This window comes from Bombus fervidus, chromosome 7 (assembly GCF_041682495.2).
Source record: "Bombus fervidus isolate BK054 chromosome 7, iyBomFerv1, whole genome shotgun sequence".
Taxonomy (NCBI): domain Eukaryota; kingdom Metazoa; phylum Arthropoda; class Insecta; order Hymenoptera; family Apidae; genus Bombus; species Bombus fervidus.
In genome coordinates, this window is record NC_091523.1 from 1,664,751 (window position 1) to 1,689,049 (window position 24,299).

A 24,299-nucleotide genomic window follows, 5' to 3' on the forward strand; every position below is an offset into this window, starting at 1 on the left:
CGGTTATTGGTTCAACTAAGGGTTATTAGGTCCGGTAAGTGAATGTATCCTTTTTTCTTGGTGACCATACGTCCTATGTACGATCGCCAGTTCGGCATCGTGAGTCATTTCGAATGAAATCCCTTTTGGATTTATTTATATTGAACGTTAAAAGAATCGTAAGAAAAATTCTTATTCTAGATTTCCTATTTTTTATATTCTGTGCAATAATATAAGCGGCGGTTTTAGCTGGCGTTTAATTCTTTGCAGTCGACGTTTTATCCCAAGTGGTATATATTAAATAGATGTATTATTTCGGAAACTGTTAATAATTTCAATGACTTTCTATTATATATTCTTCTAAACAATGACTATCTAATCTAGAATCCAATTTTCAATAAAAATAACAATTTTTATCTAAGAAATTTAAGGGTGAAGTATGGTTTAGTTTGCCTATAGAAGGTTAATATCGTCAGAACTAGAATGCGAAAACTTCAAAATGTAAAAGAGAGGGATAAATTACATGTTTGACTAACGTCCTAATAACGCTGCCATTCCCAACTTAAGGAGATTTAACGAGGACACGAGCGAAAGTGGGCGAGCCACGGAGATTTATACGAAGGGACAAGCGCGAGAGTCGAAGAGGGCGCGAGGGGTTTCAGGTTTCCTCGCGGGGTTCCCTGTACGATGGCCGCCGTGCCATAGAACAGCAGTACATTATTTCTTGATGTCAAATAAAGCAATTAGCATGTGCCCTGACCAGGGTCCACGGGTTCTAACCCGAGTAATCTCGCCAGGGTCCCTGGCGTGTGCGACATCTTCATCAGAGACGGACCCTCCTCTCCTTTCTCCGCCACTTTCTATCCTACCGCCCCCTTTGCCTGGATACTCTGCTCACGTGACTATCCTGCTGCCTCCGCCCCCCCCCCCCTAGAGACAAGGAGAAACCAAACCTCGCTCGAGCGTCAGAGAAAGAGAGAAACATCCTCTACGGAGTGAAATTGCAGCGAGGAGAAGAGAAATGGTCGAGAAGGCGGTGTCCAGCTCGGTGCAACCCGGTTCCAAGGGAAATTTCCACAAAGGTTGACCCGCTCTGTTAATGAATGTTGTATAACCCTTTTAATGCTTTAAGCCTCTTAGATTTTTCAGAGAGCTCTCGACGCGGCGACGAAGAAGGCACGCCTCTGGAACTCGCCCAGCCCACAGGACTCGGCTCTCTTTTTCCGCTCTCCTGGTGCACACCAGAAGTGGTTTGCTAACGCCACGGGAGAAAAAAGGCCGAGCGAGAACGAGGAGGGTTTCGCCTCAGGGGTAGGTAATTATGTGGCGGACGTAAATTAAGCTTGTTTAGATTGGGATTTTTATTAAGGTCCTTTATGAAAGAGTGCTGCCGCTAAATGATGCCGCGAACATTTTAACCGACCGGGATCCCTGCGAGCGTTGATTGAAAAGCAAACGATGGCTTCTTCGCATTCATCGATCTGAATTTCTTTCTTCTTGTTTTATCAAATTATTAAATTATGGATTGTCCGACAGATTCCTTATTTTTTATTTGCTCATAGAGGTAATTTTAAATCCTTATTAGAAATAGAGAGAGAATATGAGGTTTGAATTCTTTCTGGGAGATCCCAAGGAAGTCGTAACTAATGATCAGGAAACGTGTATATAGCGACGGAGCAGAATGTACGTAACGACGTATACGGAAGAAATAACTAAGGGTTAGTTTAATCGTACTTTAGGAGTCGAAGGTTTTAACCTTTCTGTTGTCCCCCATTTACTAAGGGTAAGAAAAGACTGCAGTCAGTCGTATACCTAATGTCCGGTCCACTTCTCTAATATATGATACGGTGCAAAATAAAACTCCGCTAATCGGAACACTTTCGTTTCGATATCTTTAACTCTACCTTCTTTCCAATTCTACCTCCTGTTTACTAGTATCACTTACTATATTATTAATATAGATAAAACGTTTTCTTTCAAAATGTCCTTTTATAACTCTTTCTGTAACGAAAATTATATTCTACAAATGAATAAGGTTATATCTTTTCTAAAAAATGTAATTTTTACAGAATTACAGAAGTACAGAAACAATGTTCATATCTGAAAGCAGTCCAGTTTTAGGACATGTTAATTATACTTTGAAGTTAACTAGGGGCTATTTCAGTATAGCAAACAGCTAACCGCCTTCGCGCTAAGGTTTGTGTATCGAACTTCGGCAAAGCATTTCGCAGATACAAACTATTCGCTATATCGTAAATACGCATGCATTCGAAGCAGCCGCCGTAGAACGAAATTCCTGGTAGAAGTTTAATTCACCCGAGCACCGAACCAGGCGTAAACGTTAAATGATTTGTTGAATACTTCAGCGCACTTTTGCACACAAATCGAGAAATGATATCTTGTCCATCACGTCGCTTATTGCTAGATATATACGGTATATAATATTACTTGCATGCTTGTAAATCAAATTACCATCGCGTGCTATTAATTCGTTTTTCGCCTTAACTTATTAAAACTTTAAAAACTTCTGTTCCTATGGCTAATGTAAATTAATTTAATTATGATGAATAAGTTTCAAAAGAGATTTCTTTCAATTACTTTTATCTATAAACTAAAACTTCCTACTTTTTAATAACCGGTCTTGAGAAAAGTGATTTTTAATTTTTTTTTCTATATCTCCAGGAACTGAACAAACAGGAACAGAAATAATCAATGACAATTAACGGACAGTCCCCGCCATTAGCCTCGTCAAGCAAGCTTTCTTCAAAACCTCCAGCAGAGAGTACCGAAAATCGAGATTCAACGTTGATTTTCTTGGATAGCCTTCGCGAGTCAAGGCGAGGTAGGCTCTGCTCGCTCGTTCTCTCGATTAGGCTTTGCCGTCATTAAAAGTTTATAAAGAAGCAGAGCTACCAGTCTAGGCACAGAGAGAGTGTGTGTGTGTGAGAGAGAGAGAGAGAAAAGTGGTGGAAGAAGCGGTGGAACGAGGTTCGGAGACGGGGGTGAAGGGATCAACACCCCACTTCGTTGAACGGGAGCGGTAAGAAAGTGAGGCAGACAACGTAGGAGGGGCAGAGATTCCAAGCAAGTTTTCTCATGTGCAATGCATAATGAGGAAAGGCAGACAGCGCATAAAGGGCCTACAAATGAGGCTCGGGTTATACATATACATTCGAGCTAGATACGTGTAACCAACGCGTGCAAACGTGCACGTGCACACGCACAAGAAGGCGCGAAAGACTCACGGAACCACCTCCCCACGTTGTGCTACACACCGTTACCACCCGCGACTTCTAAACGTGCAACCAAGTTAAAAAGTTCTCCCTCTGATTTTAGTTATCCCGTAGAAACTTCGGAAACGGTGCACTCGTAAAGTTCTCGGTTAATCTCCTGTTTGTGCTGCGCTCGTGTTAAGGCGTGCAGCGAACGTCGATCTTCGGATCATTATGTAAGATTTAGGGGATAGACGTTTAGACGACTAATGTAAGGCTTTCTTCTATGATGAATATTGCTTGTTTCATATGTCACTGTTACTAGATCTTAACAATTTTGATAAAATAAGGAATTCGTATTATGTACTATGATTAATTTTATGGATTGTTAAGTGTTATTATAGCTTTGTCAATGAATTTCGTTCATGGTAGAGTTGTTGGTTGTTCGATAGAGACCATTAAAATAATAGCCGCCGAAAATACGAGCACGTAATGACCGACGCATGCTGCATGAAAAGCGATTAAAGGTGTTGGATCGATTTTCCCTAGTAACTGACTCGCTACTCTCGCTGACTACCAATGCAAATTGTCGAACACATTGTTAACTTGTTCGACATCAAATATAAACACAAATTGCTAGTAATCTGTATTTTATTTTATACTATCAATTAATTTATATTATTGAGAAAATACCTTGGCTTACCTTGTTCATGATTTGGCGGGGATAGTCCCGCCTCGTGTGGGTCGACGCTGTAACAGAAGGAAACAATCATTGTTTTCTAATAATTACTTGATTCTACGTATTATAATAAATAATAAATTAGATATAATCTTTTCCAAAGTCTTTAAAAAATTCTATAGAATCTCTTTTAAATGTTGTGTGATAATTATTCAGAGCAAAAGTATTCCATAAATGTTTTCCTACTAAATTTTTCATGTCACATCCTCGAATTAGATTTCATCGTATGAGATACGCAAATAATATTTCGTTCAGCCGTGAAAAAGGTAATCTTGCCTCTCGCTCGCCTTTTCAACCCTTTCCCTTATTACTGCGCCTTGTGACGCCAGCTAATGCACGCAGGTTAGTCCCCGATCGTGCACCCAGTCCCGCATCTTCGCCCCCAACCTTCTCTTCTCTTCTACCCCTCAACGGGTACCTCCGAATTCCCGTAATCTAATGAATGGCCTAACCCCAATATCCTCTCGGCTCAGCCTTACCGTCACTACCCTCTATGTACTTCGTCTGTATGTACCACGCATGTAAATACTTTCACGAACGAGAGATTCGAGCGATATCGGCTCGCTCCGGTGCGTAGCATGTTTCTTCAAAATTTGATTATCCTCCAGTGTCGATTAATTATTTTAACAATTAAATAATTTTAAACAAATTAATTATTTTATCGAAACTATTTCCTCTCAACGAGCCTTCGTTGATTTAGTCAAGACGATCGAATCGGATGTCTAGCAATCTCATCCGGACATAATCTATCCATGATTAAATTAATGTTTTTCGGTTAACGAACAAATTCTTTACTATAGAGACAGAAATAAGAGGAAAAATAAGAGGCACTGATTGTCGAGAAAGTCATGAACGTGTACATTGAGCGAAACAATCAAGAAACGCACTGGAGACTTTGGAAAACGCGAAAGGGGACGGAAGAAATTAGTCGGAAGCAAATTGGCGAGAGTTGAAACTTTTCAATGTGCTTCGTTAGGTGTAGTGACCCAACCGTGCAGTTCACGATGGTGTCTGATCCAACAAACTGTACTGATCGCGACGAGGAAATGAAACTAAAACACCAGAAGAGTAAGAAACAAACAAAAGAAAAAAGAAGACAGAATTCGCAGCATCTCGTATCAACCGCATCCGCCGTCATAATTAAATCCAGACTTGCGGAACAACAGCTAATTACTCGACGAGTGGAGATGCAAGGCGAAGTTCTTTCGTCCAGAACGAGGGACAGACATGGCAGGCTCGAGGCAGCGGCGGAAACCCGGCTCTGGAACAGGGCAAGGAAGCGCAAATGTGTTTATTTTCAGGGAATAATAAAAAGGGTCGTCCAGCGTCCGTGACGCGGCGGTGATCGTACGAAAGTTAGGAATAATGTTTCGGACACGACGTTCGTCTGGCTTTGCCCGAGAGCTCTACTACACCCGCTCACCCACTTGCACCCACAACCCCTCAAACCACCCTCTCCCGATCTCCAGCAGCCTGCCCTTATACGCGTGTCCGCCGCAGATTCAGACTCCTAATTAAGACGAGGGTGCGAGAGGGGTTTCAGGGGTTTCTCCCGGGTTCTCCCTGAAGGGAGGTGGGAGTGGGTAGTAGAAGTAGGGTTTTCACGAGGTAAGGGGTACCCGTACCGCGCCGGAGGGGTAAGCCAAGGCAAAGGGGGTAAGGAATATTGATCACGGGACCACCACGGCGGCGAGGCAGAGACTGGCCATACTCCTCCCTCTCTCCTTCTCTTTCGCTCTTTCTTGTTCTATTCGCCTCTCTGTTTCGCCTTCTATCGTCTTGTTCCCAGTAAGCGTATCCTACGCTCTCTCGTGTGAGCATCGACGTCTTTCGCTATTGCTCTTGGCGTACACGCGGCACAGATCAGGCCAGACCAAACCACCAAACGCCAGATGCGTGAAATCAGTCGGTTAGAGGCTGCCCCGCAGCCTTTGCGAATTATTGACGCTGAAACCACGACCGTGGAGCAGATGATGCTGCTAGCTGTTTCGAGGTTCGGCCTTAGGGGGTGCTGGTCCGTGACTTTGGCAACACGAGTGCCATGAATATCAGTATTCGCTGCTGGAGACTGTGACACCTTGTTGGTGCAAATTTTGTGAAATTTAATGAATAATGTACGTAGACTATGGCGGACAAAACGAAAAGTAATTAGAAGAATCAGGTCACGGTGAATGATTGTAGAATGATCTTAATATCGATTAATATGAGAGTTTCAGAAGTATATATTCTGAAGGACGATTCTGCAGATTATTGTATAGTAGGCCTATTGCTTCGACACATATTAAACCGAAACTTCGATTCAGATTTCGAGTATGCTCGCAACTCAACACTGCCATAGGTTCCCGAGGCGATATCCTACAATGAACTCAATTTTCTGGGGTTCAAAGAACTTTTGTTCGAAACTATTCTTCTATCTTTCATATTGCATCGTTCTATTGGAATCTCTACGCCGCTATACCTCGACATATAAATATTTTCGGTACAAACGATTTCATATCATTTAATAACTGCGTAACTATTAAACAGAATCTTGAAAAAGAAACAAATCATCGAAAAAATACGAATATCGAAGAATATTCATTACGCTCATAAATTACAACCTTCATCAAATAACTCAAATTCAACATAAAATCCTGAAACAAACGAAAAGAGGTCCAGATATTTCTCCACGCATAAACGTGCAGGTGAAGTCAGTCGAACGAAATGGCTCGGTTCCCGCACGAGATTGTGATATACAAGAAGAGAGAAACAAGGCTTTTGGACAAAGTTGGTGGCTCCTTGGGATCAAGGTGGCCTGACGAACTTTGACTCACACGGTCGACCGAACAGAATCTACGTTGTAGACGTGTGGAGCCTTCTCGCGAGTTTTCGAGTGATCTTCTGCAATGGAAGAAAGAGGAATGACTTGGCTCGTGCCTGAAACTACGACAGGGACACTAGGGCGACGGCCAAGCTCGAGTTTACAGGACGTAGCGCACGTCTTTCTGTCCGTCGCTCTGCCTTAATTAAATCTCTGGACCCTTCCAGAAGAACCCGCGCCATTCTAGCAGCGAACTAGAAGTATAATAGAATGGCCGCCTGTTCGTCTTTCTGCATTGTCGTAACGCGTTAACATCGCCAGATTTTTCCTCGTAATTGTTACAAATGTCCATGCAAATCGTGAACCTTAGCGAAAGTGATTTTATTTAAATTGACAGTGAAGATTATAGAGTGAAAAGCAACCTAACATTACGATAGAAATATTGGGACACATCACAGAGTTTTCTAGGTATATTTAAATCGAAAACTGATTTAATTTCTACATAATGAAGTTATAGACGAAGAAAAGACTGACTACTTATATATTATTTTATAATAGAGACAATGCTATATACAGTAGAATTCTATTCATTTTCTATTTATTCGTCTGTTTGAGAACAAACAAAAGTATATAACTGATGTTCATCTAATAGAAGTTATCCACTATCTCTAATTTCTCATTCATCTAATAGATCACATTCTTTGTAAAATTTCATTCCAATGAATGAACTTCAGATAAATGGAGTTCTACCGTAGTTCCACACATCGTCACTGATTAAAAACTCCATAATCTACATTTATTATTCCTAAACCAGCATCAAATCGTCAGCGAAATGACTACTATTGCATGACAAGAAGTTATCGAACAGCCCTGCAGGCCACATAATGGGCGATTGATCTATCACGGATAACGTCTTTTCTGAGTTCGCGACCTCTTCAGAGATTCAATGCAGCAGCATTTTCATGGCTCCAGGTGCCGTTATTCGGTCCGGTAACGAACGTCAAGGGCGACCTCGACGAGGCCGGAAGAGATCTCATTGTCCAGAAGCGGAGGCCACGATAGGAGGGTTGCGCACCGCCGGCAACCAGCCAACTCAAACTTTGATATGGTTTCCTAAATAACCAAGGCTACCGATACCGCAGCACGATAGTCCTCTCTCTCCCCTCACCCACTACCTACGCCCTCTCGTCCGCTTCTGCATCCACTTCGTCCGATCTATGGCGGGTCCAGGGTGGGTATCGTAACTACTGTCGAAGCATATTGAAACCCTCACACCAACGATGACCCAACTTACCCCTCCGTTCCTGTCGCGTTTCTGTGCGCCACGTAATCAACACACACCAGTGCTCTTCGTCGCGAGAACCTCGCCGCGAGCGTGCGTTTGTCGTTTCGCGTGCAAAGGTTGCCCGCATGCGAAGCGTGGTCGATCGACCGCGAATACAGGAATGCTTTCCTCTCTCTCTCTCTCTCTCTCTCTCTCTCTCTCTCTCTCTCTCTTCCTCTTGCTTTCGTAGCACAGACCGCGTCTGAGCAATTTGAAAGCGAAGTGACAGGCAATCAAGAAGGTAGACGACCAGCTAAGGACAGCCAGAGTAAGAGAAAGGGATGCAGAGGGACACGCGAAATGACCGACGATTTATCCGCGTGAGAACGAGCCAAGAATTTAGAATTAAAATCTGCGGTCGTAATTGTTCGCGAACGAATGTTGAATTTGGAATTGAGATAGATAGAGGGTTACGGTAGGTTGCATTTTAACGAGGGCAGAATTCTTCCTATCGCCTGGAATATGTCAAAGTATTATACGAGTCGCTCAAAAGCTAAACTGATCAACTTTGCTTTTTATTAGTTTCTTTATTGAATTACGTACGCATGAAATGATTTACTTCCTCCTGATTCATTTATTGTAAAAGGATGGCATAAATGGTGATAAATTCTTTTCTGTACTTTTCCGTTTATGCAATTGGTCAATGTGGTTTCTGAATGGTACATAAATCTTGGTCTCACCAAGTGTTTCTTAAAATTAATCTGCAAGAGTTATCTAAAACGCGATATGTAAAACTCAAGTATAAACAAGAAGAATTAGTCTATATGGAGAACTATGGGGAACCCTTTTTGCTGCACAATGTTTATAACTTCATTATTCCCAGTGTGGGAGGATGGAAGTGTACGATAACGATCGCGAATGAATTCACGCGTGCAGGGGTTTAGAATATCTTTCCTCGAGAGCAGAGCAGGTTTGGAGGCGGGCAGGCGGCATGACTGTATCTGGAGGTTAACTGTTTGTCCGCTAATTAGAAGCTAACAGCAGAACTAAAGTTTGGAACTTTAAAGTTTCTTGCCTCTGCAGAAGCCTTCTACGCCCAGCCGTTACCCTCTTTTGGGGGCGGTGCAGACACCCCCAGAGGCGAACGCCCTATCGTTCTACCATTTTTCTTCTCTCTCATTCCTTCGCCCACCATCGGCTAGCGTTAATTACTAATTAATTGTTTCGCATGTTTGAGTTTTAAATGGATAAGTTAAACAGCGCATAAGAGGCCTGGACGTAGAGGACGATGGGTATACCTTTCCCTTTAGCCTCTTCTCTTTCTCTTGGTTTCTCTTTAGTCCGGTTTCCCTTCTCTTTTCATCTCTCTTTCACCTTTGCTCATACCCTTCGCCTACGATTACCGTGAAAACGGTGTACCAACGGTTAACGAGGTTAGGATGACCGTGCGAGCGAGAACCGGGGAACCGCGCTCGTTCGTTTATTCGTTTTTCACCTCGTCATCGAAACACCGCAAGCGTGTGCGTTACATAACTTCTAGGTGTGAAACTTTTGCACAGTTAATATATGAGATGTTAAAGGTCTCGTTGATTGTAACTTGTAAGTTGTACAGTTCCACTAATATTAGTTTGATTATGAAAGGTGATCCAAGAATTAAATATTATTTGGCTGATTAATCATTGACAAACTTTCGTATTACAATTATATATTATACAAATTATGAGAATGCGAGTCAAAGTTCCCTCTTTGATCAAATTCCCAATCTTCAATCAGAGACAGAAATCCCTGACGACTCGTGTCGCGAGTCTACAAATCGTTTTACCTCAATCTCGCGACAGAGAAAGGTATAGGGGGCTGGTTTACCCTTGGAAAGTGGAACGGGAGACCTTCCATGGCTGTAATCGGTGCTCAAATAAAAAGCCTTAATGCCAAGATAAAATATCCCATTTGTCTAACGACGATTTTTCTCTCCGTTTTGAGGCACGTTGTATTTCCTCTCCTAGCCGGGGGTAGACAGGGGTGAATCGGGGTGGTAATCATCTTAAACACCATTGTCACAGACACCTCGTACAGGCTGGCTGCCACTCTCGGTTCCGCGCCACCTGATTCTCCCGTAATTGAGATGAATCGATAAGGACAAGCTCCCGTGGTGAAAAAAGGAAAACGAGAGGAGTCGAGGGCGCTGCTTTTTTAATTCGATGAGCTAATGTACCGACAGTTACATTAATGGTGCCTCTGGGGACTGTGACTTTCTCCCCTTTTGGAACGCTGAATTTCGAATCGATAACTTCTTTCATAAACTGTCATTTTTAGGAGACATAAGCATCCAGTATAAAAAAATGTTTATCTATTCCAAAATATTCTTTTTTTCAACTATCTACAGAAAAGCAAGCAAGCAAAAGATTTAGCAAAAAGTAATAAAAACTTAAATTATTCAATGCATAAAATATACAATTAATTTTGTAATGTACTCATTTTTGTGGACCAGAGGAAATATAGCACAAAAAATTCTTAAGAAAACCAGTACTATGATTGATCCCTACCCTTGAACTGTGACACTTCTATTTGGCCACGAAATTTAAGTCGCACTTAAATCTAATGATCTGCACATGTCTTTCAATCGGGGACGGAATAATGAAAGCGGAATAGAGCAGGTCGGAGGCGTGGGGGTTCAGGGGATAAATCTGGAATAATCGGAAAACGGGCGGTCGAAATCGAGGTCTGTTATTGACTGGCGTGCAGAAACTAGGCAGGGGTAAAAAGAGAAGGCGGTGGAGGGAGCGTTAGAGCAGAAAGGTAGAAAACAAGAGCATGGGGCAAATCGGTGTCTTAACCGGCCGACGAAGGGGACAATTATTTACCGGGACGTCTAGTACGACGTTCTAGCGCGCGACGCTACCGTTACGCAGGCGACGAGAGGCGAGAGTCCGCGGCTGTTAATTGCTGGCTGTCAGGGGCACGCAGTGACACGGACCACCGTGGCGTACGGATTGCCTCGTCGAAGGCCTGCACGCCAAACCCTCCTTTCCTGCTCGAGGAAACGTACGGACGACCAACGCCGGACGTCGATCCTCTGTCTCCACGCCTATCTAATCTGTCCCGACCCTGACTGCGAGCAACGTCGAACATTCGTTTCTTTCAACACGTATCCAGTTTCATGGAACAGAACATACCCTATAACGTTGTACTTTTATGGAGGTTTAGAGTAATTTTTGTTTGAGTATTATATTTGTTGAAGCGTCTGTGGTAAAGTGTAAATTAGCAAGCAGTGCAATAGAAAGAAATTAAAACAAACATTGGTTCAATTCATTACGAATATACGTAGACGCGGAAACATCAAAGGCATACTGTTTCAGATGTCAAACATACGATTTGTACGTAAGATATTTGAAATGAGAAAGTTAAAAGTCGCAGTAATTAATTCACCTTTTGCTGAGTGTGATAGGAAAATACTGTTTGAATTCGCGTATAATGAACTCTTTGATGTATTGCACATCAATGAAATTTTAGAAAGCGAATATAAAACAAATGTTTGATGAAAGAAAATAATTTCAGTCAATATATCAAGAGAAAATGATAAATCTCTTAATATCAAAACCTATCGTCTATATCCTCAAAAAATAGTCATTTCATCAATTCACTGCCTAGAAACTCATTCACAAAATTTCCTGATCTCAGCTGTGCTTTCGACTCGGTGAAAACCCTTCGATTCCCGTGCATCCATTCCACGGAAGAACAACGAAGCAACGAGGCAAGCAACTCCGTCGCAGGAACGTAATTTCAACGGTGACAGGTATTTATCCTGCGCGGCAGGAAGCGGTGCTATGTGGGCGATCGAGCAAAGGCGAAGAGAGGAGGGGCTAGAGAAGTAGCGTGACGACGTTAAGAGCATTAAAGAGACGTTTTCCGCCCGACACTTAGGTTTTCGTTGCCGAGCCCACTCCATAGATTCCCCCGGCCTATCGGCTTAGCGCTTGGCGGGCGGTCCGCAGCCACCCCTAGCTTCCTTCTGCGTTGTCTTCACTGGGATCCTCGGCAAGGACGAGGTTCGTTGCCGTTTCTCTCTAGGAAATATTTTCCTAAGCGTAAGAACTTAAGTACCCGGACGCATACGGCGTTTCCACTTGTTAAAGAGTTTTCTTTGCACGGTAATAAGATCGAAACAGAGGATGAAAGCGTTTCGGTACGAATAACTTCAATAAATGAACAAGAAATTCGTTTTGATAAACTGGGTTGGTTGAGATTTATTTTAAATTTTAGGAACACACATTTTTTTCAGTCCATTTACAACCTTATTTTGCTTTCCTTTATTGTCTTGGGACGTTACTTTGCCTGGTTCATCGAGGAAACTGGTTCACGCAGATTAGAAATTCATTTGAATATTTTCGCGGGCCGAGATAGCGCTCGCGGTGGCGAAACGAGCGAATAACTGGTTCTCAGAATGTAATCGCAATTGAATGCGGTGTTGGGGAATGATAAGCAAAGGAAATGAGAAGCTGATTTCTGGTAGGCTTTCATTTCGCGATCTTTTGTTAATAGAACTTTTCCTAATAGAATATTGAGAAAGATAAAAAAACATAAAGACTATATATTTTATCTTTTTCTTTAAGAGATGAAGAATTATATACGCATCAATATTTCTTTTTACCTTACAGTAAAAATTTAGTAAAAAAAAAGGTATTGTATGATCGACATATTCTAATTATTGTACATATTCCTGGTTCATTTTTAACACATTTGTTAGTTCCTGTTAGCATCTCGAACCTCACAGTATCGGAAGAACGAGGATGGCGGAACGTAGAACTCGCAGTTGCGAATTATCAGCTAAGAGGAAATTATGGAAATAGATATAAATCGAGAAGAAGAGCGCAGACAGCGTCGTCACGGTTAGGTGAAGCAACCAGTTCTCGAAAGGAGATTGCTGCGCCGCGGAGGCTGGCCCGCCTTTAAAATAATGGATCTTAAGTAACCAATTTGAAATGTAAAGGTCCATCAACATAAATTAAACATGGCGCGTCGACGTAAAGGATTGTCTTAGCTTCATCGATGATCTCTTTTACCAGCCGAGGAGAAAGGATTTCCAGAAAAACTTGTCTAAGTTAATTCGTAAATTGTTAAATTTTTGATTCAGTTTCCTAAAACGAAAGTTTTCCTTAAAATAATTTGGATGTGATATATTTGAAGATATTTCTTAAGATCTATGTATTACGATTTACAGGTTTCACTGAAACCTTTTCAAGAAATATTTCGTCCCCACAACATTGACCGCTTCTATTTACACATTAAACGTCGTGGCAAGACCAGATCATACTACATGTGAATCACACTTGATTCTTTAATGCAATATTTATATTTTAAACGGTTGTAGTAATATTTTCATTGGGATATTTTTGTTCTTTTTGGAGCATATGCTATGTGTGGTTATATGGTCTCAAGCTTAATCGTACTTTGGAGAGAGAGATATCCTCCGGGACAGATGCTCGTTGATGCGGTCGATTTATCGGTAATTTTTCTTGTTCCGCCGGTGAAAGCGAGATAGGAAAAGAAAGAGAGAGATACTGGATCTCCCCATTGGCGCGAATTCACGCGGAAAGATCAGAAAGCGAAGAATACGTGGGTCGAAGCCAGAGTCTGGTAAGCTCGCGTCATGTGCAGCGGACGCGACGCGCGAATTAACAACTCACGCGTCATATCGCACATTATTATCCGATATATCGAGCTATATATCAAACACCTTCGCCCCCGTGTGCTAACCGGGAGCGAATCAACGAACTAACGCGATTTACGTTCGGCGTTTACGTAGAAAACGTGCCAACATCCTTGCTTAACGAAGCTCCAGGGAAGGGAAAAGGAGGACTATCAGTTCCAGACGAAAGCCAAGACACCGAATCGACGTGCTCAGTCTCGCGTGACGTAAGACGTTAATATGCCCCGATTCACACACCGGGTGACATTTCTTCTTCAACGACTGCGATCGAAGTATTCCGTGAGCTGCTTGCAACAGGGGTTGCCTACCTCCCAGTACACGCGAATCTGGAACCGTTCTGCTGGAAAACACCTTAGTCTGATCGACGAACATGCGTGATGTAATTTTTGCCTTCGAAATTTCTTCTTTTAAATATTGAACTACGGGGAGACTGTTATTCTTCTTTTTCATAGGGATAATTTTTAGAATAATGGAAGTGGTGAGGAGAATGTATGTATGTTAGATGTTTTATTAATTTAATATTGGAACTGTATTGAAACTAATACTTAATTGAATACTGCGTATCGATGAAACTAAATAAATAAAAAAATACAGATCAAATCCAACGGTTGTACATAAGTTATTTCACTTCACCGTTTGGAACAATTAAGTTAAATAATGTGTGAAATCATCAACACCATTTGAGTACTATTTCTGCACATTATTGATCGAATTGACTCCATTCACACAACTCAAATCCAGATCACCATACCGTTCGAACCAGTGGTAGAAAGTCATTTAATCGAATCCCACGGCGTCGAGGCGGCACTCTATAAAACACAATTAACGGTAGCCGCAGCATCAGTATTTCTTCGAATATTGATCGCCGGAATCGTCGAAACGAGAGGGAAAAGCCGAGTCGCGAAGCAGCGGGGAAAGGTTAGCGTTTCAGCCAAAGCTGCACGCGTTGAAAAGGGTTGATTAGGGATTCGGCGTGTTGGGGTCGAACACGTCGGGTTATGTTGGAAGGATGCTGGACCGTGCTTGTAGGCATCCAGCGGTTGGAGGGACCCAGCCAGGTTCAGGGCAAATGGCAGCGGGATGATTGATCGCCCGGCTAATTGGATGATCGATGACTCAAGTTCATCAGTGGCTGTTCAGCTCCTGGCAAAGGATGCCTCGTTCGCACGTGAGCCATCCCCCTTCCCTCTCTAGTAAGCTTCCACTGTACGTGTGCCTATATCCAACTTACATTCGTGCAGATCTGTGTGAGACACGCAGGGCAAACGGGTTTGGTCTGATGTCTCCGGCAAGCTTGAAACAAGCTCTGTTAATATTCTTCGTGGGTGGTTTGCCTCTTTTTCTTGTAGGCTGATAACTTGATTTGTTCTTTTTTCGGTTCCACTTTTACTTGATGGCTTGTTAAAGCGAGTTGGTTTATCTGACAGTTCTTATCTTCTGTATTTTTCAGCATGGTGCGATGGAAGTTAATAAGAATTTTCTTGAAGACGATAATGTAGATAGCAACTTTGAAAATGTATTAATATCAGTTAATCTTAATTATTGTTTATATGTCACTACAGTTTTTCCTAAACATGTTAGTAATAGTATTGCAAAAACTGTTTTAATTAAGTAAATTACATAGAACCATAATGTTATAATTTTTATCTCTTGAAATAAAAGAATTTACTCTACCCCTTAAATGTATTCTTATTTCATACGGCAGACTTTAAAGACAATTAACATTTTCATTGCATTAGTAAGTTAACGTTGTAAAGTGTAATATTTTCCTCTTGGCCGGTGTACTAAAGTGCCAACACCTTCGCGGCCGTCTTCGAAGGAACGAAGTAGATTCAGGGGAAGGGTATAACGCAACCGGTAGAAAGCTTAGTTCACAGTGTATGCTTGATATACGGTTGGCACGTGAATGCAAATCAGATCGTAAATCACGGGAACAATGTCTTAATGTCCTGGTCATACGACGCCCACTGGCGCTGGAAGACAACAGCCTTGGTTTTCGCGGGAAGGAAAGGGTGCCTTTTCGGATATTCATAGGGAAATAAATTAGTAGGCACACGCGTCGCGAAGGAGCCATTACCGGTACCTCGTTGCGTCATCTCCCGCAAAATTTGCGTAATTTATAAAATAATTCATATAAAAAGATTAAAACATTCCGTCGACTTTCTACAATTTTCACCCTTAAGAAAGTTATAATCGTGGATCAAAAAAAAAAAAAAAAAAAAGAACGAAACTCAAAGGAAATATGGCAACGAATCTTTTACACCAACCCCCGAAGATTTGGAAGTTTCCAGATAAAAAACGAAAGACAAAGAGTATCTTCTCTGAGTGTTCGTTTATGCCATTTAACTTGCAAATCCTTCCACCGGGACCGCTGATACCCGTGGAACATGTGTGGAAACTGAGGAAAAGTCTTAGCCTTGCCTCACCCTGCCTGAAGAACTACCACCAAGAGGGTAGATGGTGGAAGGAGGGAAACGAAAGGGCGGGGTTGGAAGACAGTGAGAGAATAGGGCGTGTGAAAAATCCAAAGGAACAAAGATGCTGGGTCCTCGAACAAGAGGTGGAAAGTAGCGATCCTTTGCGAGGGGAAGTTCGAAAGGGGTACACCGAATGAAATATTTTTCGTGTAATGTGTACCATCGAACTACTTCAATACGTCATTTAGATGAAACGTACCTTCCTTTCACTATTAATATGTTTCATGATAAACTTAAGGAAATGTTTATTAAAAATCTTCAAAAACGCTTTTTCTTAACATAAAATAAAGTGAATTTATCCAGTACCTTAAAAATATCGTATATTCATCTTTAATTGATAAAATATGAGCTTTAAAGAATGTACGAAATTATTATATATAGAATCAATTAAAGCAAACATCAATTAAATCAATTACGAGGAATATTACTAGGTTTTCCTAAAAGTTTCTTTCGTTTTATAAAGAAACAATAGATGCACAACAGTTCTTGTTTCATATTATTTTATAGAATTATGTATGATCCATTTTGTTCCCAAGAAATGTTGTGCAACTATTACTTCCTTATAAAACGAAAGAAACTTTTGGGGCAACCTAATACATTAAGCAGAATATATCGGAGATAAACAAAGATGTTTGAATAAATTATAACACCTAAATCGAGTAGAATCAGCCCTGATTATACTTGACATAAACTTCTATACAATTATAACATTCACAAATTATTGAAAACCATCGATCTCCTTAAATTCCGACTATGAAAATACTTTTACGCAAGACTCAACTCTCAACACAACTACAAAACAATTCGTCTCATCACTTCTCCACAATGAAAGCAACTCCAGATCGCAGTTGTGCAAAGGAAACATAGCAGGCGCAAAATAGTTGGTCGAAAGAATTCATCGAACGTAATCCCCATCGAAAGAAACGGTCGGAGGACGACATGAATAAAGGGCTGGGTGCATCGAGCGCTACACGGAGTCCCAAGCTATAACGGCACCCAGGCATTGCCGGAGATGAGAGGATGATGGAGAAGTGGGTGCGATCAGAGTCGGTTGCCGGATAGTTTACGTCGAGCCGCTTCGAGTTCTCTCTTCTCCTCCTCTCTAGTTTCGTTCAAGGGGTTGAGAGGGGGATGGAAATGGGGCGGGGGGAGGTTAGTCGGTTTACGATGATGGTGCGATTCCCTTTATGCCCGCCGCGGGTCAGGCGCCACCGCTAAATCTTAGCTTCTTTGGATGAAATCCTCTCTGCAGCGCTGAAGAAGGATTCCGCGAGCGATAATCGGTCGTAAAAGCCGCCGTGCCATTGAATATCATCATCGCGCTACGCTTCTACACTGTGTCAGTCGTAACGCACGAAATCGTGCAATTTTTCGCTCCGATGCGCATCCTACGACCACCATTGAATTCTGATAAACGAGGTAGCGATTTTATCACTGTTCGCAGGAAATGGCATACGTTTGTGGAAACAGAGGTTTTACTATTGCCACAGTGACGATTTGTTGCAGTGCTTATGGTATGCCGATGACCTGTTACTTTATTAGTTTGGAACAACGCATGTTTGACTTTAAATATACGGTGATGTTGCATTTATGAATTGGTGGAAATATTTGATTTAACTACAATTAAGTATTTGGACGACAACATAGAGATGAGTGAAAACTTAAGATATTTAACGTATTCTATATTGAACATTCTAGTGAGTTAAAAGAGTGGGTGCGAAAGGAGATTATTTGCTCACTGAATTCTTATAAACATTAATATCATTAGATTTATACACAAGTACATAAAATAAAACTTCATACCATTATTCCAACTTAAACAAATTCCTTTCATCGTCTATTTTCCTCCTAAGACACTCAAATTCTTTATACCCAGCGCATCTCATAAATATGAGAAAAATATTGAAGTCATCCAAGAGAACGTATAAGTCATCCAAGTCAACATCCAAGGGAACGTATATCAATTCCTACTCAAACTTTCACATCTCCATAGTTCTCCAAGATGAGTAGTCATACCTACCACCCATATACCGTGTACATAGGACTCGAACTTTGGAGCTTTTTCAGCGAGCGTCTTCGTCGTGGCGCTTCCGTTTCTTTCAGACTTCCAAGACTCCTCCATAACGACACAAATTTCCGTCGATAAATCCGAGCGGAGCAACGAAAATCTACCCCTCGACGAACAAGTAATCGTATTCCCGTTTTAAATGTATTCACTGCCCCTCCTCGCGCATCAAGCCCCTTTCGTGTGTCGGTAGCTCGTTCGTTTTGTGTATTGCACGTGATCCGTGTAACCAGCGGATGGGATGAGGGAGAAAACTGTATAAGAAGGTAACAGGTTTCGCGAAAAAACGAACGGCCCCGCGGCGGAAACACATGTAAGGGCGATCGTAGACAGAAGACGAAGGTAGACTGCCGGATGTTTCGTCGAAGGGCAAGAAAAGAGGATTCGAACGTCTTGTAATCTCGGCTCAAGGTGTCGTTCGTCGCCTCGATATCCTGCCGGACATGGGCAGCAAGTTGAGCCGGGAGAAGATTAAGTTGTATTCGCCTTGACTCCGCGATGAGATAAATCGTCTAGGGGGTAGTAAAAATATTTGGGAAAAGAAGCTAAAAATTCTTTTGGTAGCAGATAAGTATCAAAATCTAATTGTTCCCAAATATCTTTTTTTTTTAGTTATAAAAAATAATCTGCTATTGTTCAATGCCTTTCGGAAAAAGTAAAAATTACAATTTCTGTGTAACTGAATTATCCACTGGAAAGATAGTTAATAAATTAGCAGTTACGGTATGATAAAAATTGAGTACTTTCAAAGAAATTATAATATCTATCTGATATTTATATGAATCTTAAGACATGATACGCGTACAAAATATACAATTTCATTCTCTACTTAGATCTTGATAGGAAATTGCCTATTAGAGAACCCTAACAAAAATTAACATACAGTAACAAGTATGAATACCAAAGATGATAATTGTTTCCTCATTTCGCGCAGGACTAAAGATTAATCAACCGTTGCTATTAAAACAAATGGGTAAGATTCAAATAAGCAATGAGGAGGCTCCTGGTGCCTAGGGTTGCAGACAATTTTGCGCTTGTAAATAGGACCCGAAGAGGGAGGCATAAGTAAATTAGGCCGGACGAGACGAAAGATTTTGATAAGAATCTCTCCCTTGGCTTTTTTCAAAGCTGACTCCCAGGGAATTGAGACGTCATCACGATGCTCTACCTCGTTCTCACCGATCTACCCCTGGCCTTTCGTCTCCTTCGAGAGCCGTTTAACGCGAAAGCGACGCGCATTTGCCCTCGTAAGAGCGTTCTCGAGCCTCATCCTTTGTTTTGCCTTCATGAGATTTTTAAACAGCGCGAAATGAGCTTTCGCAGCTCCTCGACGGGAACGAACGATTATCGCCCGGCTCGTCCGGCTTAATTTCTTCGTTTCACCCCTCGAATGACAAAAATTTAAAGAAACGAATTAGGAGAAGTTTGTTGTTCCTTTTCTAAGTCTAAACATACGCAATATTTATATAAACTTTCGCATGAAATAAAAAAATAAAGTTTACTTGAAACTAAATTAGATTGTTTAAATTTTACAATTTTGGGATTCAACGTTGATTAACGTTACAAATGTAGCTTAAGAGTTCCCTCACCACTATACGCTGTTTCTAATTATAGAAGTTTACACACCAACTCCGATAAAGCAATTTCAGCAGAAAGTAAAATATTAAAGGATCGACATGCTAACTGAGGTAGAACGCGCGCATTCGTCTACAATTCAGAACAAAAGACATTACGCTCCCTCTATTTATTTATAACGTAGTAGTTCTAGCTGGCTTAACGGAACAATGCAACCGCACGAAGAAATATTACAGTTGCTACTAGTAACAAAATTCACTTTCTGGCCGAAAAAATCTACGACGCCCCATGAACCTGATTTTCAAGAGATTTCCTGGAATCAGAAACAAACTTGTCCCAGCTTTCCAATGTAAAGAATCTGGACCACAGGGCAACGTTGGCGATACAGATCGTGGGGGGTGAGCTGAGGGAGGAAGAGAACCGGATTCCAAGCATTTGTATCGTTTTGTCGTACTTCAGTGTCGGCACGCGTATCGTATGGCATCGCATTATTGCTTTTATGGCCAATAAAAGGAAGGCCGCTTCGGTGAGGCCAACACGCCGCCTCCGCAACGACCGACCCCTCGATCCTTCCATCCTGAAACCATCATCTACTTCTCCTATACCCACTCCCTGAGCCCTCTGGTCAGCGGCGTTATTGCCGCTGGGTTGTTCGTTCGACCATCGGAGGTGTTGCGATTGGTTTCGTATTTGGAAGGGAATATAGTTCAGGGACTCCCCGGCCCAGTTAACCGTTTGCTCACCCTTTGGGACGTTCCGAGAAACGACGCCTGCTACTAGGCAGCCCTGACACCTTCTTACACGTTGTACAAATATTACTAGGGGATTCTTGGTCAACGTTTGCGAGACCTGGGATATGTACTTTGGCTTCGTTTTTGTTTGATCACTCACAGGGGTAAGATTCGGTTAGTGAAAATATGTGGATGAAAGTTGCTGGATATTACTGAACGTTGAATGATATAATTCTGATACAGTATTCGTGGTATTATTATTCAATATCAGATCAAACAGTGGAGTTAAATCTTGTTTTTAGTTGATGCTGAACTATTTAATATTGTTAGCATGGTCTTATGTGTAGGAAAAGATGGATAGAATATATTAAGGATTTTGAGAGATGTTGGATATGTTGAAATTTTTCATATGTTTACAGAGCAGCGAAATTGTCTTCCGAGAAACGAAGACTGGACTGTTGTTTCGAAATTGTTATCAATATCTTTCAAAATCCTTAACCGTTTGAGTCCCAAGCAGCGCGACGACTAGTGGTATTTTGTATTTCATTATTATTTCTCAATAATTTTTATTGAACAAAACTTGAAGTATTTATAAACTAATAGCACGCATATATAATAATATAGATGTATGTTATAAAAATAACGAATCTGACGAGCGCTATTGCGTCGCTAGTTTCTCCTCGCAATCGATTAAGACAAGCGCTATCGCGCCGTTCGGGATTTTTCGACCCTGTTTTTTCAAAGACTCCTGGGACTCAAACGATCAAAATATCCTATTCACCTATTGAGTATATAACATGCAAATACAATTTTATAAATACAAGAGTCGGACCAAAGAAGGAAACAACAAGCACAAAGAATCATTTAATACAATTACGTTTCTCCATCTAACGATGAATCACAAAAGCAGTAGCTTATCTTATGAGACGTTAGGAACAGCAACACTCGCGAGACTTGTAAGTACAAGACACGGTCGTTAAGGATAGGAACTTGTCATTCTTGTGGAACGAGAGCTGGTCTTTTCTCTAGGAGGAAAGCAGCTCGTTGCACCTACAGGCGAAAGATAACCAGTCCGTCCTCGAGACATCAAGGCCCTCGTTCCAACTTCCCGAGAGCGACGATATATCTTTCGACCGTCCCCTTTCGTCGTTCCTCGCCACTCGCCGCCATCGTCGTCCCCCGGAGTTTCAATGCTCCGCAAAGGGTGCACGATGACACTCGGTTACGACATTAGCGACGTTTCCCACACTGTCTACGGATCTACTTCGTCAATGTCAAGCGACGCGCGGCCACCGACGCACCCGTCGAAGAACTTTCCGAGGAATAAACTCGAGAGATTGAAAATTTTCCGGCTGTCTGCTATTGTTCAACATTTTCTACGGAGATTAATGTTGCCAATACCACGGGAACATTCTGAAGTTTTGAAAACTGAATGCGAGATATTTTCATAGGTTATTTTTTCTTTGATGCATAATATTTTCTTTTGGAAAGTTACTCACAAATTTGTTTTAATTGGACCACAGTAACAGTAGTATTTCCTTTGCTCGACGTATGCTCGTGTACCGAGTATTTAAAGACCGCCATTCAAGGAACCGAAACGAAGATTGGTGGAGATTGATCGCGGAGATCAGAGGGTTTGCATCAGCCGAGCCTTTCGACACGACAAATTAAATCCCTCTCGTCTGTCTCACTCTCTCTGCCCTGCATAGAGGAATCCAAGGATTTCTAAGGAGTTCCGTCTTCGTCCTATACTCCTTTCTGACTTTCTTAGGGGGAAGATTCGAGAATTCTCTATCTATTGGCGAAACCGATGATCGATACGTCTGTTCGCGACAATACGATTACCGTTGTGTATTAAAGCATCCTGATGCAAATAAATATACAAATAACTTTATCAATTATCAATAAATTTCAGAGTACGTGTGAAATTATAAAGTAATTCTGTCATATCATGATTATTGTTTGTTACATTGTACTTGACCTCCTGTTTGCAATTTATCAATCTATAACAAAATTCACTATCCTTAACAAGAAAGCATTAATGTTATCCAAACTATTGCAACATACATCCTTTCGTATGTAAAAAGGCCAACAAATATATTTTACGAATTCACATCTCTGACAATTCTACGAGTTAGATGAACCTCCTCAAGGAACAAAGATCACACGTGACGGAAGAAATAGGGACAAAAATCGCATACGTTTTTTTCGAAAGAGCGTCTTAGGCGCTGCGAGTGGTTGATTTACGCGTAACACGCTCGAGGCGAGTTCCTCGTCCCCTGATGTAGTGGTACACGGTCTGATTCCAATAACCATGAATCTATCAGACGTCAAAACGCAATCTCCACCTGAAAGCGGACTGCCCTCGGCCGTGAGAGTCGCGGTGCGCCCTGGCGACCACAAATCTCGCGGTATCTGCGATCGTATATCTTAGACTAGCTGGCACCGTGTGCAACGCGGATGTAAAGGAGGCTGGATGACGAAAGAGCAAGCGAGACGTCGACCAAGTTGTCGTCGTCGTCGTTGGGTAGCTCGAAGGGGAGAATAGAGAGAAAAAGAAGAGAAGAGGGACCACAGTCCGCCAGGACTTCTCTCCGTTCGACGGAGAAGAGACGGCCAGGAGAAAAAACCGGGGAGATTGCACGGAGCGGCGGAGAAAGTTACAAACTCGAAAACTTTTCGAGGCCCTATTATCTCCGACGAGACCACCGTCCGGCACCGAGGGGGTTGTCCGGTATACCTCGATCTCTAAATACTTCACCTTCCCCCGGCACACTCGTCTGCTGTCGGGAGCTGTTTCCATCGAGCTACAGGGGTGAGCGAGGAAACCAATGCGAGGAAGAATCGAGACTTGAAAAGGCTGGCTAGTTTCGCGATTTGTGTTCCCAGAATCAGATCAAGAAGCAGTAGTTTTGAGATATTTTTGAACGAAAGAGTTGTGTCTTCTTGATGGCGCAGCTGGTATTTCGATGACATTTCTCGAATCGCTTGATATGTTATAGGTACAAAAATGGGCGAAAGGTAAACAATAAATATTTCTGCATTCATAGGAAATTTAAAGCAGACAAAAATGGCGATGTAATGCAAACACTATTTGTTAAATTTATGTTGGAGTTTCCTGTCATTTCTTTCGGTTTCTCGTAATACACGAACTTATGGACATGAGTTGAGGAAGAATTGGATGTTAATGATGTACTTATGTAATGAAATGGGGAAATTTATAAAAATTTTCGTTCTATGAAACGCAATTTATAGAGAATTCAATTTAAATTGCAAACGCGGATCTTTATATTTCAATATCATTGTGTTATCCATTCGTGTAGACGTGTACGCGTGATTTCACAAAGTCTGTAGAAGACGGTACCGAAGTTGTCTCCATGGGGAAAATGAGCAATGGTGCCATTGACAGTGCTAACGGTGTACAAATGAATGCACGCAAAGGCTTTGACGCGCGGTAATTTATCACGTTATCCTGTCGCACCCTTCCTTGGCTTCGTCGCTTAAGAGAAAGCGGAGACGTGCGAGAAAAACGAACGAGGCAGAAGCCTGAAATCTGGCGACAGTGATTGGGACAAATATAAATAAGCCAATTGGGCCCGACCCTTCTCCACTTGTGTCTTCTTTTGCATTCGTCTCGGGAGAACGGATGTAAACGCGGCTTAACGGATCTTCGTAATCCCGCGGGAATAGAAGCGAAATACGCGACGACTCGCAGCATCAGGGTTATCGCGATCATTCCCAGTGAAAAAT

General features: G+C 41.8%; 1 protein-coding gene across 5 annotated transcripts in view; it reads right to left on the bottom strand.

Annotated features, from left to right (window-relative positions):
- LOC139989232 (uncharacterized) overlaps positions 1-24,299 on the bottom strand; it is a 304,461-nt gene that overhangs the window by 68,257 nt on the left and 211,905 nt on the right. For all 5 annotated transcript variants that reach the window (XM_072007386.1, XM_072007385.1, XM_072007387.1 and 2 more), the window contains exon 4: positions 3,895-3,941. In XM_072007386.1, coding sequence (XP_071863487.1) covers positions 3,895-3,941 — 47 coding nt within the window. The remainder of the gene's footprint in view (positions 1-3,894; positions 3,942-24,299) is intronic.